Source organism: Drosophila navojoa, chromosome 3, assembly GCF_054131105.1.
Source record: "Drosophila navojoa isolate 15081-1374.11 chromosome 3, UAZ_NAV_1.0, whole genome shotgun sequence".
Lineage (NCBI taxonomy): Eukaryota > Metazoa > Arthropoda > Insecta > Diptera > Drosophilidae > Drosophila > Drosophila navojoa.
In genome coordinates this window covers 528400-548139 of record NC_142891.1, presented here as the reverse complement: position 1 = coordinate 548139, position 19740 = coordinate 528400, and the positions used below count along the sequence as shown (strand labels likewise).

General features: G+C 42.8%; 1 protein-coding gene across 5 annotated transcripts in view; it reads right to left on the bottom strand.

Moving 5' to 3' along the window:
• Positions 1–19740, bottom strand: part of Samuel (SAM-motif ubiquitously expressed punctatedly localized protein) — a 70067-nt gene that overhangs the window by 14119 nt on the left and 36208 nt on the right. For 4 of the 5 annotated variants that reach the window (XM_030384537.2, XM_089256772.1, XM_089256773.1 and 1 more), the window contains exons 3-6: positions 13752–14586; positions 7571–8026; positions 6472–6988; positions 5643–6368 (exon numbers count right to left, since the gene is read on the bottom strand). In XM_030384537.2, coding sequence (XP_030240397.1) covers positions 5643–6368; positions 6472–6988; positions 7571–8026; positions 13752–14586 — 2534 coding nt within the window. Of the gene's footprint in view, positions 1–5368; positions 5446–5642; positions 6369–6471; positions 6989–7570; positions 8027–13751; positions 14587–19740 lie in introns of those variants that run through there. The other variant, XM_089256775.1, reaches the window with a different exon arrangement.

The following is a 19740-nucleotide window of genomic DNA, read 5'->3' as shown; positions in this document are numbered from 1 at the left end:
AATAACGAAGAGCGAGGGCGCGAGAGGGAGCGAGAGTGGCAATGAATGAAAAACCTTTTTGAAGAGGCAGAAAGAAAATGCAGCCGAGTCGAGTCATTTCCCTCAACCACTTCCTGCTAAGGCCCAACTCATATGCAACAATTTGCTGGGGCTCAAATTGCATTTTAATGCAACTTTCCAAATCAATTGAATGGGCGAAAATCGAGCTAGCCAAGGAGAGGAAGGGCAGAGGATAGACAGAGAGTGCAAATAAATAAAGCTTTAGCGACATTTATGCATGGTCAAGAAGGGGTAAGTAACGAGCAAACTGGGCTATAAAAAATCAAACTTTAATACAACTCGAGATAGACAAATAAAAGGCAGAGGCAAAGGCAAACGAGATGCAGCTGCTAGCCAATGGCTAAGGGAACGATATAGAGAAGACCTCTGGGCCTAGGCTCAAGTGACAAGTGCGAAGCTCTACTGTACATGGGGAGGGCGAGGGCAGCTGAGGCAGAGCTCAACTCAGCTTTGACATTTGTGCGCAAACGCCAATGATGATCTTGAAGATAATGATGTTTGCTTTTATAATGCTGAAATATGAAACTGCGCGCGTCTAATAATAGGGTCGACTTTGAAATGCATACGAGACGAGGGCCGACTGCAATGCTTTAAGCGGGGGCGTTAACTTTGCCGCAATATCTAGAGCTAAGGCGATCTGCACTCTATATAGATATACATGTGTGTGTGTGTATGTATTCGAGTTATGCATTTGTTGTTGCCTGCTTGACATTTATGTGAACCCAAGCAACAATAACACGTTGTCTTGTGCCTGGCTTTAGACTCTTGTCGCTCTTGTCTGCGCCGCGCGGGCAGAACGTTCGACTCGCAGCGACCGCGACACGACACCGTGGGCTCAACCATACCAGATAGTTTTTTCTTCCATTTTTAATACTCTAACAACGGGTAGAAACCAAATATGTTCCAGTTTGCAACAGCTCCAGATTCGATTTGTACTTTATTATATGTATTATTTGTAATTTATTATATGTATTCTATCTGAGATTTGATGCCATCACAACAATGAGACCCCTGCCTCACTTAGCTACCCACTTTCTGTAAATGAAATGCTTCGCTTCCGCCACATCTCTATCAGCTCACTTAATCCTAGAGCATACAAGCTTCAGCACTAGCTTGCTGAAAATGTTCCTATTTTCGTTTTTGGTTTTCTGAGTTCGAGTTGGAGTTCGAGTCATGAATCTTATGACGCCTACGTGTACTTTTGGCATTTGGCATGTCAAATACAATAAGTACGAGCGCGACTATACGACTATGACGGCCTGAGTAGAAGTAAGTACTTGGCCCGACCGAACACCCTGAGCACCGAAGATGGAGATACTACAAGCCAAGACAAACAAGCCAGCAAATGGCTCTGAAGATTGTGGCGAGTGAGAGAGAACGAGAGAGGGCGAGTGACAGAGAGAGAGAGAGAGAGAGAGAGAGAGGAGAGAGAGAGAGAGAGAGAGAGAGAGAGAGAGAGAGAGAGAGAGAGAGAGAGAGAGCGTGAGCGAGAGGGGGCGGCCCACAGTTCCGCGTTGCTTGCCGTTTTTTCCACTTTTTTTTTTTTTTTGACAGCTTTGTTCAGAGGTTCAGCAGCTAGCTTGTTGTGGAGCTTGTGTCTTGGGAAACATTCCTGAATGTCATCACACGCACACAAAGCCACAACTGCAAAAAACTAATTCGGGCCATTTAGGGCAGAGGCAAGTTCAAAGCTTAAGCCTTCAAGTGGCAGCAGCATTCAGTTTGGGAAATTACAGTATTACAATTTGATTAAGTACCCTACAATTCGTTTGATAGATAAGTGAGTCTAATGGCCTAGCGGGAGAGAAATACGTTTTGAAATGGCAAAAACGAGTTCAACAACAGGTTGAAGTCAAAAGCTTTGTGAATTTGTGAATATTGAAGAATTCGACTCGAATATTGAGCAGTATTTGCACAAGGGGAAAAGGTCAGAGTTCAAGTCTTACAGAGTATTTTTTAATGATTTTAGGATTTGCATTTACTATAATCACATATATTGTAGTTCAGTTGTAAGATATTAAGAGTATAATATTAAGATCTGTCAATGGAGGGTCCTTAGGAAAACTCATACTTTTCCAGTCGAGCCCGAGTTGACTTTCAGTTATCGGCAAGCTATCTTCTAGACGATAATGCACCCTAACGACATAAGCATAGCATCATATCTTAAGGTAAACATCTTTTAATTTATCCTATGCATATTCAATAATTGATGTAAACATTCTCAGACTGCACATTCCATAATGATATACGCTTTTATCTGCGATCTATGCCACTTATCCAAAGCAGCGACCTGCTGTCTTAGTGCACTTAATCAAAGCTAAGCGCAGAAACCAATTCTAAAAGAGAGGGAGAGAGAGAGAGAGAGAGAGAGAGAGAGAGGAGCTGGACTCAATGGCAGCTGCAGCTGCTGGTGATCACGCATAGAAATTATTATTGTGCCTTAATATAGCCATAAATCAGCGCATTTAAAATGCAAAAATCAACCTACAAATATTTATGTATATGTATATGTATGCATGTATGCAGGGAAAATATCGCATCCTGCTGGGGTGCAGCAGCTGTTGGTCAGGTCTGCCTTTGGTTTATAACTTCATCTGCATTTGAAGCCGATGCTGGACCGGGGCGATAATAAACCGTCGCATTGAGCCACCCATGCGTGGTTGCTCAGCCACTCGAGGTTCGAGATCTCTTCAACTCGTGGCCGTATCTAAGCTGAGCGTGTGACTGTGTGAGTGTGTGTGCTTAGGTGTGTGATAGTGTAAGAGTGTGTGTGTGTGTGAGCAAAGTCTGAGCAATATCAATAACACTTGCCAGTCGCTCTTTGCAACATGATGCGACAAGCAGCGACGAGTCCAGCTACAGCTTCGATTCAGCTGCAGCCAATGTCACTGAACCAGTTCTCAATGTCCTCATATATACACAATATATACATATGTATATCTGTATATATGTATATATATATATTGTATTGCCCAGCAACCTCTGCACTAAATATTTACAACCTCCGCAATATCTCAAATGCAGAGACAGACAGACAGAGCCGCAGCGACAAAGTTGCTTCTAACATAGAGGGACAAGTTGCATGCAACATGCATGCATCGGTGCATCGCTGCAGCGGTGCATGGGATGCATGCATGCATGCCACAAAAGGTGTAAGTCTTTGAGGCAACTGGCCAAGTGTCGTTGTGGCCATAAATTCAATTGAATATTACGCCAATTGGCTTTTTGTCTATCGCAAAAATGGGGCGGAGCCAGCAGAAAAGTAAAGCAAAGAGGGGATTTTCTGTGCGACTGTGTGTGTGTCAGTTTATGTGCATATATGTGAGTGTGTGTGTGTGTGATAGTTAAACTGGTTCGCAAACATATCAGCAAATGTCGTTTTTGAGCTGTGTGTAAGCAGATTTCAATGGACCGGGCGGTAAGCGGCTTTTGGGCCTCGCTAATTAGGCGACTATCAACAGAGGCAGAGGATGACGGGGAGCAGGAGGAGCAGGAGGAGCTGGAGGAGCTGGTGGAAGGTGGCTGAAGATGTGGCCAAGTTAGCGGCTAATATGCATCAAAATGTGTCAACACCTAAAGCTCCAGCTTCATGTTAATTGTTAACGCTATCTTTTCATTTTTTGCAGACGGTCGCACGGACGGACGGAGGTTGGACGCTCCGACGGACGGTGTTGTTGAGGTAGGCCGTGGCTGACTGGTCGTAGCAGAGGCTGTGGCCGTGTTTTCACCTCCATTAACGCGTGTAGCAGGATCTGTAGACTGGCTTTGGCTCTGGCTCTGGCTCTGGCTCTGGCTCTCTGACTGTGGCTTTAATGACGCCTGACGTTGACCGATCGTCGACCGCAAGCGGCTGACCGATCAAAAGTCGTTCAACTTGCCGGAACTGGTCGTAAAAGATCACCTGGGCCACAACAACATCGCACTATGTGGAGCAACCAGAGCAACTAGCTTGGACACTCGGACAGACGGCTAGAGCGAGATAGAGTTCTTGGCTGAGATGCCACAGTCACTTGGCCGCATTCGCAGCTTTATTACAACAGCAGCAGCAACAACAACAACAGCAAGAATCAAGCAGCAGCAGAAGCAGCAGTAGAGGCGACGCTCGCGTGGCACTCGCAATATTAATGGCCGCCAATGGAGTTCAGATCCCGCTGCACATGCTCCCCATCTAAAGAGCGAGCCCCAGTTCCAGTCTGTCTCAGTCCCAGTGCCAAGTTCAAACGCATAGTTAATCTTGCGGCATGCCAATGGGGCTGACAGGAAGCTGGGCAAAAGCCAAGCGAGTGCAGCGGACCGCAGACTTTTGTAAAAGTGCGAATTGCCATTGGGTAAATGAACTTTGACAGTAATGGGGCCATAGGATAGATGATCTACAGTCTATTCAGGATAAGATACAATTGAAATGGAGACTACAAATGAAGAACACATGCCAGATGCATACAGTCTGTCTAGATGGCAGACCAGCAAATGCAGTTAAGGAAAATGGCAAGTCAAAGATCTTTAGGAGCACCCATAATAAGATGAGTGGAAAATGTGTTAAGAGAAGGGTTAGTTAGGTTACCTCCGGCTCGAGATGACAGACTTATGATACCTAAATCGGAAAACTAACTAAGATTAGGCAAAGATCTTTAGGAGAAACAAAAAATAGATCATTTATAATAAGCTGGGTGTAGGCAGGAACAAAACTGAGGAGCTAGAGCTAGAAAAACTAGAATAAATTGAGAAGAGAATATGGAAGATAATGATATTTTGAAGCACTATAAGATTTCTTAATAAAATGTTCAATAGGTTAAACTATTTGTAGCGCGCAGAGTTTATATCACCTCTGCTGCAATTGAGTTCATTTTGAGGTAAAAACTGATTAAGTTTCTCAGTTCGTTTATTGATAATTCTTTTAATTTCTTTTTAGACAACATTATCTTATCATTTCGAGCGTTTTGCAGTATATATATTAGTTTACTATCTGGACGCTTTACAGCGATAAGTTCAGTCTTTAAATGCTCTACAATTCCATTGCTATGATTGTCCCTTAGTATCAGATTGTATTACGAAGCCAATGAATTTTGAAATGAGAATATTTGTAAAGATATTTGAATAATTTCAGCTGAGGCATAAGAAGCTAATGATAAAGAATAATGTAGAATTAATATTTCGCTAAAACCCGCTTTAGTTTTCATGCCAAGACTTTGAAGATTTACTGATTGGTTATACACTTTGGCTACATGGTAATTGGTCTCCCTCCCTCCCTCCCTCTCTCTCTCTCTCTCTCTCTCTCTCTCTCTCTCTCTCTCTCTCTCTCTCTCTCTCTCTCTCTCTCTCTCTCTCAGGCTCCTTCGATATCCCTCTCCCTCTGAGTCGCTATCTTAATCGAGCGTGGGCTTGTATCTAGATAACAAACAAACTGTGCTCCATAAACATTAATTAGGAGTTGGCTCGAGAGGGATGTGGGGTTGCTGGCAATTTAAAGCAATTTGCATGTGCCAGCCAAAGAGCTGGGCTCAAGCTGGTTTCTATGTGTGTATGTATGTATGTTATAAATGTATGTATAGAGTGGTCGAAATGTTGTTGCTGCTGCTGCTTACCTGTACGTATTCGGCGCATATATCAATTCCACCCACAAAGGTGCAGACATCGTCCACGGACCAGGAGTTCACTTCCTCGCTTTGCGCCTGACACTGACGCACTGTGCCCGTTGGCGACGTTGCTCCGGTTGCTGTTGCTGCTGTTGCTGCAGCAGCAACTGTTGCTGCTGCTGTTGCTGTTGCTGTTGCGTTGGCGTTGCTTTGGCCCTCGGCTGTATTCAGTGTTGGCTTCTGCTCCATAAGTGGCGGGGAAGGTGTGCTCGATGTTGTTGTTGCAGTCGCAACAGTTGCTGCTGCTGCTGCTGCTGTGGATGATTCAGCCTTAAAACGTTTGGCAGCTGGCGGCTGAGAACTCAAGTCCAACGGCGCCGCCGCCGCTGCTGCTGCTGCTGCAGTTGCAACATTTGCAGCCTCCGCATTGCAACGTGGACTAGACTGACGCGAGGCGTGATGCGATTGTTGCTGCTGTTGCTGTTGCTGCTGCTGTTGCTGTTGCTGTTGCTGCTGTTGCTGCTGCAGTTGCGCCGAGTAGATTAAAGCGGGTGTAACAAATTGCGCCGCTTGCTGCAGCGCGGCATTTAAACTGGGACGTGGCGTGCTCGAAGCGCTGGCACTGGGCGACGAGGCATTCGAGCTGCTGCCTTTCATCTGCAATTGTTGCTGCTGCTGTTGTTGTTGCTTGCCGCGCAGTATTTGCTGTATCTCAGCATCTTTGGCAGCACGCGCCTGCACAGACGAGAGGAGAAAGAGAGAGAGTGAGGGAGAGGGCGACTTTTGGTGTGGAAGGTGATTGCGTGTGTGTGTGTGTGCTTGCTGTTGGCCAACTTACCAGCGTTAACAGCGCCTGGGTGCTGCTCATGTCCATCATTGGAAAAATGCCACCCGAGAAGGGCAAAAAGTTGCTCATGAATGGCGAAACGCTGGCAGCGGCCACCACGGCAGCCATTTGGGTCTTGGCCTGCTCTGTGGGTGACTGGGACGCAGCCAGTGGCAGACTGTTGCTGCCGGCCACAGTGGAGCCCACGCCAACTGGCACGCCCACTATGGAGCCACTGCCACCGCCGCCCGATAGCGTGGCAGCGCAATCCTTGACCTCCCTCAAGCTGGCTGCGATGGCCGGCGAGTGTTTTTTGCTGCTCGAGTTGCTGGTGTTGCTATTGCTGATGCTGCTGTTGTTGTTGTTGCTGCTGTTGCTGATGCTGCTGCTAGTGCTGCCGCTGTTGACATTGCTCGCCTTGGCGCCGCTGCGTTCCGTGCCGCCAGACGAAGCGGCAGCAGCAACAGCGACGCCAGCGTTGCTGCTGCCGCTGCTGTCATAGTAGGAATTGCGACGGGTTGCATGATGACTGTTAGTAATAGAACGGAGACCAAAGGGGATATTGGTTAATGCAAGACTAAAAACTTAATCATTAAATATAAATAGCTGCGGTTTACTAAGTATTCTACATTTATTATTGGTATGATATTATGCTTTTACACAGCAAATGCAAGTACATGCATTACGGGTATAGTCAATAGAGTATATTTTATATTTCAATAATTTTCTATTTAAATAATTATAGTATAAACACACTCTATATATATTCTAGAGCCTTGTCTTTTGGCTTCGGCATGAGTTTTAACAAACTATTTCTGATGAAATAAAAAATCAATTTAAATAACTGGATATGTTAAACATATGTTAAATAGCTGTCAAGCTCTTCAGCGTTATTCATTCACCGATAAACTTCACATTGAATATTTTGTGTGTGAGCCAATTTATTTATTATTTTATATTTTTAAATATCAAAGCTTTGACTCATCTCTGTTAAAATTTGATCAACGAATTGGAGCTAATGAGTTTGTGATAACGAGAAACAGAGGTATACAACATCGAAAAATCTCTTTAGCCCCTTAACTGATGCCCTAAGCTTATTCGCTGCACTTACTCATTGGGATTGGCATTGTTGTATTTGGCTGCGAGGCAGCGCATGATATCCGAATAGTTGCGCGTGGAGAAATCCGTGGCATTTGTTGCTGGGGCACTTGTTGTTGCCCCCACTGGGCTGGTGACAGCGCTGCCGGCGCCGCTGCCGACGGCGACGCTGTTGTTGACGCTGCTGCTGCTGTTGCGCTGACTGCTGCTGTTGTTGCTGTTGTTGTTGCTGCTTGCAGCGGCTGCTGCGGCCGCCTGTTGAAAAGTGCTCAACAGATTTGTGGACAAATTGTGCAGGGGCATGTGGGTCTGTGAGCTGGGCGGGCTCAAACGTTGCTGTTGTTGCTGAAGCTGTTGTTGTTGTTGTTGCTGCTGCTGCTGCTGCTGAATGGGCGAAATGCTGCCACCGCCGCCGCCACTGCTGCCGCCACTGCGATACGTTGCGGATGAGGGCGTGGCGCTGCGAGATCTGTAAAATGTAGAAAATACATTGAAATTGAAATACAAGTTGAAGTTGGCCAAGTCAAGGCGGAGGCTGAGACATCATTTAAAAATAGAAGCATAAGCATACATAAATTGAGATTAAATATTTAATTAGGGTGTCACTTTTTGTCTGTCAGTCTAGCAGCTAGTAGTCAGCCATACATACATATGTAGGCCCGGCGTGCCATTTGACATGCTAATGAGCAGCAGCCGTGAGAAGATCGGGAATCGGCAAACGGGAACGGCAACGGCAACGGCGATCGAGTGGACCACACTAAACCGATTTGATCCGTGTTGACATCTGATATTTCTCGTATTTTAACAGGAGAGTCGAGGCTAGTTTGCAAAAGATATGTATGTATTTAATGCGATTACGATTCACGTTGAGTTATGGCCAAGCAGCAGACATGGGAAACGCCATGGCGAGGAAGCGAAATGCCGCTTTTCCTGCGAATCTACAGCAAGTACTGCCTGCAGAGTTCACTTTAGATAGCGTGTGAATTGTTCAACTAGAGTTGCATACGACTCACTTTTTATTAATCTTTCATTTGATAATTGGACAGTTTTGTCTTGTCACTGAGAGAGCTGCCAGACTGTTATTATTTTAGCATAGCATTGCTGGCAGCTTTGACTGTTATTTTGCATACTAATCGATAATTTATGTAAATTTTGATTATTAAACTTGAGTTGTCTTTCGGCGATAGTGAAGCAATTGATGTCCACTTCAATTTGAGCTCTTGGACTTATCACCATCATACGATATATTCTCTTTTATATTTATCTAAGTATTTACATATAATATATTTGTATGTATGTATGTCACACACAAATCTATAGATGTTTGCTACAAGCTCTTAACGTGGCCATAACTCAAACATGCCACCAACATGGCTCCAGTTCCAGCCCCATTTCGCAGTTGCTGTTGCAGTTGGCAAGAGCGACCACGAGCCATGGCTAATAATCAGCATTGGGTCAGCTAGGCACCCAGGCACCTAGGCACCTAGGCACCTAGGCAGCTAGGAAAGCACACTCACTCCCGCCTGCCCCTCACAGCCCTGGCTCATGTTTTGGGTGCAGCTGCAAGTGCTTCTTGGCCGGGACGCGCTTGCAAGTGAACAAGGTTCAGCTGAGTCTGCTGCACTGCTCCGAGTGCATGTGGGGCGGATCGGGTCGGGGCAGGCGGCTTGGGGCATTGGCATTGGCTGGCTGCCTGCAACTCGTGCTGCACGTCGTCGCTCATTTCGTGTTGGCTGCAGCGGCTGCCGACTCCAATATACATATACACATATGTATGTATGTATATATATTTATACATATTTATAAAGCTAAAGGCAGTTGCTGTAGTTGTTGCTGCTGCTGGCTTTTTACAGCCATTGATTTATCGTGATCTGTTTGGCTGTCGATTTTATGTTGCTGCTGCTGCTGCTGCTGCTGCTGCTGCTATCGCTTGCTGCTCTACAATGAAAAACTGCAACATTTTCTAATACCCTGACTTTATTATATTATTTTAGACTAAACAAGAATATTGTACAATCGATTTTGAATATAGAATTTATTTGTATATTTGTGACTAGAGCTGTTAATCGAAGCTTTCATAGGGGACAAACCTTATTGAGGCAGAACGGTGAGCAAAACTTTTTAATATCAAGGGTATTTCTACTTCGGCTAGTTCGTTGTTAACTCATTTGTCTTGCTTTTATTGTTAAGTGTGTTTTGTTTAGTTTTTTTTAAATTTTTTGTTTGCTAAAAATGTTGATTATTGCAAATTGCTTTGGCGATTGGTAGCAGCTACTAAGCTGTTATTGTTGTCTGATTTTGCTGTTGTTGCTGTTAAGCTTGGCAATTGTTCAAATTGTTTTCGATGTGATTATGTTTGGCCCCATCGACAAAGCCTCTCCCCCAAAAAGAAAAAACAAAACATCATATACATATGTATGTATTCAGCTACTGTTACGATCTATGTGTGTGTGTGTATCTAACGGTGCTGATCTATGGCTTGGCTAATTGGCTTTGAGGCTGGGCGCTGCTACTCCTATCGGTCAGACATATGCTAATGGTGTCTATTGTTACGCCTACGCGTCTCAAAAACATACACCAAAAAGGCAAAACAACACGGAGAAAAAATTTGCATAGTTCTAAAATCAAAAGAAAAAATAAAATATTTATCAATGAATGTCACACAAACTCGAGACACCAAACATAAAAAACCCCAAATCGTAACCCGATACAGAAACCATTAAGTGAATAGCGACAACAACAGCAAATACTATAATGACTGAATATATTAATAAATCAAACAATGGTTTAAGCCTGGCTGAGAAGTACGTCAGAAGTGTTATAAATCGGTTAGAGTATCATAAGTAAACATTTCAAGTCTAGTTGAAGAGAACTTGAACTTGAGTAAATGCATAGCCTAGGGTGAATGCATTATGTTTAATGTGAAGCGTTTGTCTATGGCCTGAAGTGTAGTCAGACACTTAAGGTTAAGAGTTGAGTTAAGTACGAAACGTTATTGAGCTGTTCTTGAAGCTATAGATATAGATATAAGATATAAGATATAATATAACATATAAGATATAAGATATCAGATATTATGTCAACGTTCCAATAGTTTAAAATGTCACCGTCAGTCCGCGTGAACTCGATAACGATTTGTCTGATTAAAAATGAATAAATTTTCTTAAATAATATTTAGCAAATTGACTTTTCCCACATAATTAATAACGTATGCCACTAGAAGTGTACAGCCGTTGGCATTTTTCTTTGTGTTGGTCTCATTAGCAACTCAATTAAAATAAAGCTATCAAATTGGTAAACAATCTTCTTAATCAAGGTTTTCAAGCCTGCACAAAGACCACACTCCTAGCGCTACTCAAATCAAACTCAAAGATACTAATCGCATATGTTTAAGGCAATGACATCCAACGAGTCTTTGGTTACAAAGATTTAGACAAACACCTCGCCTATTCACAAAGCAAAACAGATGCGAAGAGCGTGTCTCATTAATATTAATAAGGCAATAAGCCAATAAGCCAATAAGCTAGGCCAGCTTAAGTGGAACAGGTCAGAATGAGTAAATATATCTGAAGCTGGGTAAATGTATCTGAAGCTGGGTAAATGTATCTGTATCTGTATCTGTATCTGTATCTGTATCTGTATCTGTATCTGTATCTGTATCTGTATCTGTATCTGTATCTGTATCTGTATCTGTATCTGTATCTGTATCTGTATCTGTATCTGTATCTGTATCTGTATCTGTATCTGTATCTGTATCTGTATCTGTATCTGTATCTGTATCTGTATCTGTATCTGTATCTGTATCTGTATCTGTATCTGTATCTGTATCTGTATCTGTATCTGTATCTGTATCTGTATCTGTATCTGTATCTGTATCTGTATCTGTATCTGTATCTGTATCTGTATCTGTATCTGTATCTGTATCTGTACTGTATCTGTATCTGTATCTGTATCTGTATCTGTATCTGTATCTGTATCTGTATCTGTATCTGTATCTGTATCTGTATCTGTATCTGTATCTGTATCTGTATCTGTATCTGTATCTGTATCTGTATCTGTATCTGTATCTGTATCTGTATCTGTATCTGTATCTGTATCTGTATCTGTATCTGTATCTGTATCTGTATCTGTATCTGTATCTGTATCTGTATCTGTATCTGTATCTGTATCTGTATCTGTATCTGTATCTGTATCTGTATCTGTATCTGTATCTGTATCTGTATCTGTATCTGTATCTGTATCTGTATCTGTATCTGTATCTGTATCTGTATCTGTATCTGTATCTGTATCTGTATCTGTATCTGTATCTGTAATCTGTATCTGTATCTTGTATCTGTATCTGTATCTGTATCTGTATCTGTATCTGTATCTGTATCTGTATCTGTATCTGTATCTGTATCTGTATCTGTATCTGTATCTGTATCTGTATCTGTATCTGTATCTGTATCTGTATCTGTATCTGTATCTGTATCTGTATCTGTATCTGTATCTGTATCTGTATCTGTATCTGTATCTGTATCTGTATCTGTATCTGTATCTGTATCTGTATCTGTATCTGTATCTGTATCTGTATCTGTATCTATATCTGTATCTGTATCTGTCAGTAGGTGTTCCCCTACTTCATGTAAGTGTTTATATATTAGTATTAGTGTTTATATATTAACCCTGTCAGCTGTCCATAATTCTTGGTAGTGCTTAATTTAGTTTGAAATTTTGATTAATTGTCCATATCAATGCCTATGCTAATCTATGCTTAAATTTGTAACGCCATTAATTAATTGGTGCGTATCATACTTTTATTTCTGTTGAAATCTTTTTCAGCTTTTGTTTTTGTTGTATGAACATATTTGTTTGGTCTTTTTTGGCAGCTGGCGTCGAGTTTATTAACTTGTTTAATATTTAAATTTGAAGCTTTCGGCGTTTTGGTTTTGGCCTATTCGCATTTGTATTTGTTTTTTCTTCTCTGTCTCTCTTTACGCTGACAGCATAAGCGTGCGGATTGTGTTTAAGCATTTTGATTAATTTGCCGTCTCTTGGCCCATTACAGACAGTAGCCAAGACAGCAGAAACAAAAACAAAAACCGAACGACAGAAATATACAAAGCAGATATCAATATCAATATTTTTCGTGGCACTAATTTGTTAAAATGATAATTAATTTGTCAGGCGAGAGACATCCCAACAATAAGAACAACAACAACAATACGGCCAAGGGGTATACTTTGGGGCGGACTGTGGAAATCATCACATAAGCATTTACAAAATTGTCTGTTGACATTTTTTTTGGTAATTCCATAACATCTCGAAAAAAATCGATATAAATTGATCAGAAACCATATAATAACCCATCATGGACGATAATAGGGAGCAAGAGGGCCAGATGCACTCGCGGCCCGCTTCCATACTGCGCGTCAGCGGCAGCTATCGGACCAATCAAATCACCAATCATCCATCCATAACCATCAATTTGCCAACGGATACCCCCGCCGGACTGGCCACCAGCAGCGATGCCAGCGACGCTCAGGCTCAGCAGCAGCGTCGCCAGCGCCGCGAGGAGTTCGAGCAGCTGCGCCGGGAGCACTATCACAATATGTTCGCCACTGTGCATGGCGATCGGATACCGAGGCGGCAGTCAACAACGGTGCAGAAAGCTTCAAGCGCCCGAGCATCCTCTACGGGGCCGCATAAATCCACAGCGGAGAAGGATCTGAGCCATAATCGAGAGAGTTCAGAGAAGAAGGACCAGACCTAGCGCGAGGAATCAACCGTTTCTCAGTGCCAGATAGTTTCAACACACAATAAGAAATAAAACACACCCTGAAACATTTCAATTTGCGAACTTTTTAAATACCTTGCATACATTGTAAATGTGTAAAGTCGGTAGTATAAATTTACAGACAGAATTAACTATAAATGAAGAACTTGTATTCTTACAAAAGCTGTTACGACATCGCTGCAGATGATTATACGGATTGAAAAACTCTTTTGCTGAATTTTATTGTCCATTTTAAAGCCCCCGTATTAATTAGAATTCGAAGGGCCACATAATATTAATCGGTTGCCCAACTTAAATCCAGGCCCAGCTGCAGTCCAGAGACTCACAATATTTATATATCTTCTTGTATCTAACTAATTCCCTGATAAAGCTTTGCATAAAAACCATTTATTATGTTGCCAGTTCACCTAACACTCACCTGGCAAATGCCGCGGAGACGGACAGCTCGCCATTGTTGTTGTTGTTGTTGGTGCTGCTGTTGTTGCTGCTGGGACTGAGACGCTCCCGTTTCACATTGCTGCTGTTGATGCTGAGCAACTGTTGCTGATGATTGCTGTTGCTGTTGGTGTTGCTAATGTTGTTATTGCTACTGCTACTATTGTTGTTGTTATTGTTATTGCTGCTACTGCTGTTGTTGTTGTTGTTGTTATTGTTGTTGTGAATATTGACCATGACCGTTGACTCCAAAAAGACATCCTTCAGCGAATCAATCTGTGCGCTCGTCATATGCAATGGCGACAGCTTTTCATGTTTCACTCTGTCAAAGTACAGGGCAGCGTAGGCAGCAGCAGCAGCATTTGTTGCCGCCGTCGTTGCTGCTGCTGCTGTTGCCACGGCGGCGGCTGCTGCTGCTGCTGTGGCTGTTGCTGTTGCTGTGGCGGAGGTATTGGCTGCTGTTGCCGGCGTGGCGGCAGCATTGCTGTTGCCAGTTGTTGCCGTCGCTGCTGCAGCTGTTGCTCCGGTCGTCGGGCTGCTGGCCTCTCGCAGCTGCTTTGAACTGTCGATGGCCCCATAGCCGCTGAGCAGCAGCGAGCGTTCGCTGAGCATGTTTGCAGTGCTGCTGTTGCTGCCGCTGAGCAACTGTTGCTGCTGTCGCAGATCGCTGGCTAGCCGTTCGAGGTGCTTGCGCTTGGTGGCCGCCGCCGCGGGCAGAGAGTTAAATTGCTGCGCCTGCTCCTCGCTCTGGTGTTTGGCGGGCGTGGCCGTTGTTGCCTTCGCGGGCTTCTGTTGCAGTATGTCTGTGGGCGTGTTACCTGCACGAGTGCAAAAAAGAGAGAGAGAGTGGAGCTTGTGTGAGCGAGAGATTGTTGCTGACGGATCTGTGTGCTGTGCTGTGCCGTGCGTACAGCGCTCAAAAGCTTACTGAAAACTTTCGTCTCATAGAGAGCTGGCAAGTGACAGATTGACTAAAGTCGACTCGAAATATCGCTTCCGATTCTCAGTCCGAGTCAGAGTCGCTCCAGAGTCGGCTAGGGTTCAGTTCGGTTCGCTTGGGCTTGGCTCGCATGCAAATCGGCCAAAGGTTAAAATAACTTATAATATGTTAACAAAACCGTTGACCTGCAATGTTGAACCCCTAAGCTAATTATCGGGGTGAGCGTCGAGTGCAAAGCCGGACAGAATGCCAGAAAATGCCGATACACTCTTACAACAACAACAACAGCGAGAGCGTTTATAACAACAACAACAACAACTATGCAAGCCACAACAGTGACAAAGTACAACATACGCCACATTTGTCATAGGCTCGAAAGAGTTGCGAATCGTATATCAATTTTCAATTCATTTACAATTAAATTTGATTTTTCTCTTGAAGTCAAATAGATTTTTGTCAAAATTGAAATCCATTTACTTTTAAGCAGAGGTGGAGTGAATAAGGGAATAACTAAGTTTATTAAATTGTTTTACGAAAGAGAGCGTGATAGAACGAGAGAGATGAAGAGAGAGAGAGAGAGAGAGAGAGTTAAATCTTATTTGATATAAAATTTCATTAGAGCGTAAAAAGGTTTACCACCCCCACAGAATTTGTTTTCGCAATATATTTGATGTTCAAAAAGAATCCCATTCGATAATAAATTTTTGTTAAGTTTCAGAGCTGTACGGCTCTAAAAATCTATATTGGGCTAATTTATGGACTCTTCTTAATAATAAGTATTTTAAGATAAGCCAAAACTTGCTTCCCTCTAGTCAATATACCCATTCTACACTATGCAAGCGCGCACATCAAATGCACACATACACACACTCATACTCACACACGCACATTTATAATGCTGACCGCAGTGGCATACATTGAACTTTATGGTGCGGTTGAAGCTTCCGTCGCGCCCATCGCACAAATTGTTTATTTACATAGCGTACACACATTTCTTCACATTCCCTGCGTATTTCTGTCCCTCTCCCTCTCTTTCTGTGCCTGTCCGTCTCTCTCTGCTTATCGCCTTCCCTATATCTATCATAAATAATAAAATTGTATTTTAACTGGCAGAAATTAAAAAGCAAATAGGAACATCAAACGTTGACCTTTGAAAAGGACTGAGAGAGTTGGGCTGCTAGAGCTGTACTGAATACCAGGTGTGAATTAACACACACACGCCAGCAGCAGCAGCACCAGCAACAGCAACAGCAACAGCAGCATAAATAATTAAAAGAAATATTTACTGGTAAAATTAACAACAATTTGTAGCTGAGGATCGTTAGGATCGGCCATAGAACCATTCCAAATTGGTAATCGCAGCTGTAACCAAAGCAAACATCGGAAACCAGTTGTGAATTTCCAGATCCAGCTCTGGGCACCCCTGTGGATAGTGCGTGTATCAAATATCCACACACAAACACACACGCACATGGAGTATAGCGTGTAAATATGTTATATGTTATAAACTTTAGCGGGTCTTATCATAAAATTTAGTTTATCATTAGTTAGCACTAAAATTAAGTTGTGTTGATTTTCGCTTCAAAGAAATGTCTAGCCACAGTGGAGCAAATGTGCATAAAACTGGATTAAAGCAATGCCATAAATTCTATATTAAATTGAAGAATTCAAAGTCATAAGAGAGAGAATCAATGAAGTACTTTATTTAATTTATTTAAGAATATATTAAAATTTATTTATGGCAAGCTATTATTATATGAAACATAAAGATCTTATATAGGTATATTATTCACTCAAACTCTCTTATATTTATAAAAGGTTTTGCTCTTTTATATGCTCGAGCATGAGTTTCCTTTCATTGGCATAATTTACACTCACTTCTTCACTGCTGAGTATAATTAGCTGCTCGACCCACTGTATATGGGTGTCGCCCCACACTCCCTACCCAGTCTCCATCTGCCCCTCACCTGAGCTGTGGCTAGCTGATTGGCATCGCGCTTGGTGCCAATGGTGCTAAGTGCCGAATGCCGAATGCCGAATGTCGAGAGTGTCGTCGAATGTCGAATGATGTCGGGTTACAGCAGCAAGCAGAGGAACCTTAAACCGACGACCGCATAGAGTCTATATAGAAAACGCTTCGAGTCGAGTCTAACCGAGAGACCGTGTACGTATGTATATCTGTGTATGTGGGGACAGATTGTGAGGGTAAAGCTCCGGCATTGCGAGAGGTTGGACAACGGAGGCAAGACATGCGCCATGCGATCCGCTGTTGACTTTTCCAGTTGAGGCATGTGCTGCCTCATTTTCCTACTCTGATAGAGTATTACAGATCTGGTGGGAGCTAGGCAACAGAACTCAGAACATACAGAAGATATACATATATCTCCGCTTAGACCAGCTGTTGAGTTGATTCAGGTTTCTATCTAGCTAGTCTTTGTCTCTGGTCTATATTCCTTATAGAAAATATTTCATTCACTTCCTTCATAATATGCATAATATAATATGCATAATATGTCTGATTTGCAAATATCTTAGGATCTGCTTCCAAGGAGTATTTCATGTATTATGGATAGTTTGGCCATATATTCTTAATAAATCTAGAAAATTGTATAAATTCTTCAAAGTCACGATTTTTTTTCTTGTATGTATATTATATAAATTCCCTAACTGCAATCTTTCTTATAATGTGTATGCCTAAGGAACATCTGATGGTCTAAGGTTAGTAAATAAGCCTTACAATACATCTGCGCCGTATCAACTCGATCACTCTATGGTTTTCTATATACTTCAGGCAAGTGTAGAAACTCTCATAAACTCTTACATCTTATAAACTCTATTGAAATCTTATATTGTTCTAGTCTCTCTCTCTCTCTCTCTCTCTCTCTCTCTCTCTCTCTCTCACTCTGTCTCTCTCTGGTATAGCGCATTTGGATTTCGTTATGCCAAGTCAAGATTTTTTTCTGCTTTTATCAGGCTAATCGCATGACTGTGTATAAGGTGTGTGTGTGTCTGGCGAGTCTGTGTGTGTGACGTGTGTGTGTGTATGTGTGTGATCTGCAGAGTGACAGGCCGCATGTTGGGTCGACAAGTGTCAATAGTACTAATAGACTAACGCGACTTTGGGGCTAGGCTTTTGGCTCTTTGGATAGGCTAGACCGTAGACGAAGTCGAAGACGAAGACGAAGCCGTGTCTGGGCACGTTCTACGTTTTTTTTTCTGGAAAAACGAAAACACAACGGTAAAGTTCATTGCCATTTGGCTGTTTGGCTTTTGGGGCACGTCACGCTGTCCCCCTTCTAGCCCCGTCTGCCTAGGCTCCCCTCTCTCAAGCGTCCCGCTCTCTGCAACGTGACGTTGGCAAACACAGCTGCCGACCCACAGTCGCAGCAAAAGTTGTCGTTGTCGCTGTCGCTGTCGTTGTTGTTGTTGTCGTTGTCGATGTCATGTGACCATTTTTCATAGACCTACCTTGCATAATTGTGTACTAATACTAGGTTGGGGCCGTAATTTGATTTCGATTTGATAAATAGTGAGATCTTAGCAGCTGCCGTCGATGCTTTGATGGGTCAGCTAAATACAAAAAACCATAAAGCCTAGACGCGCCTAACCTTGAAGGTAAAGAATGAAAAGAAAACAAAATTGTGTACGACTCGGCCGCAATTTGACTTTCAAAGGCGGGCCACGAGTTCGAGTCGGGGCGTTAAAATTATACACACACACACACACATACAGCAACAACAACAACATGTGTATATACTGAGCTTATCAGCTTTTGACCTCATTTAAAAACCAAATAAAACGCAACGCTCGAGAGCAAATAGCGCCCCAACGATTTATGCGAACTTTGAGACGCGTCACATTTACTGAATTCAACGCCTTATCACCTCACTACGGGGGCGCGCAGGCGGGGCAAAAGTAAGGGGGCGAGGGCATGGGGCATGGGGAAGGGGCATCGGGAAACGAGAGGGAAACGAGCTGTGGGGGAAAAATGAGTTCAACTTTGTGCTTTGAGCACACAATGGACAATCGTTATTTAGATTCTTCTATACATAGACTTTTTAAAAAGTTAGATAATGTATGAAATATTTTGTAAATTCAAGAAAAAAACAAGTAAGAAGACTCTAGTCGAGACTGCTCGACTAGGAGATACCCTGAACCCTCCAAGCTGATATTCTTATCATTCTGCACTTCTTTTATGCACGCACACATACATTTACATGCATCCACCCTCACGCGCCCGCGCTCTGCTAACTGCGCAGTAAGGAGCGACTGCGCTTGGGCTGCGCTGCAGTGTAGACAACAGTATGAGAATTTACTTGGTGAATAACTTCGTTTGTAAGCATACGATCTTAATGAAATTTTCAGGGCGTAATTATATGGTCAAAATGTGTGTACATTCCAAAGCACAAGTATCTAGTACTTGAAATACGTTTTTTACGAATTGGGGGCGAAGGGGGCGTGGTATCCAAAATCTGTTGATTACAAAATGTTTGTATTCATCATATATATATACACAGTAAATCTGAAGTCCCTATGTCTATTAGTATTGCGATGAGGCTCAAAAAACAAAATCAATTTTTCGATTATTCTCGATAAAAAAGTTATCGGATGAGTTATCGAAAAAATAAAGCAAACTCGTACTGCGTATGGTATACACGAGTATGCACAAAAAATTTCAGCTCTCTAGCTCTTATATCTTCTGAGATCTCGGCGTTCATACGGACGGACGGACGGACGGACGGACGGACGGACGGACGGACGGACGGACGGACGGACGGACGGACGGACGGACGGACGGACGGACAGACGGACAGGGCTATATCGACTCAGCTCGTCGTGCTGATCAAGAATATATATACTTTATGGGGTCTGCGATGATTCCTTCTGCCTGTTACATACTTTTACACAAAAACATTATACCCTGATTTCCCATTTTCAATGGGTTCAGGGTATAAAAATTGTCTTATCTCTTACAATAATTTCAATATAAATTCACTTCACAAAAATTGAAGCTAAGCAAGTCATTTGGCAA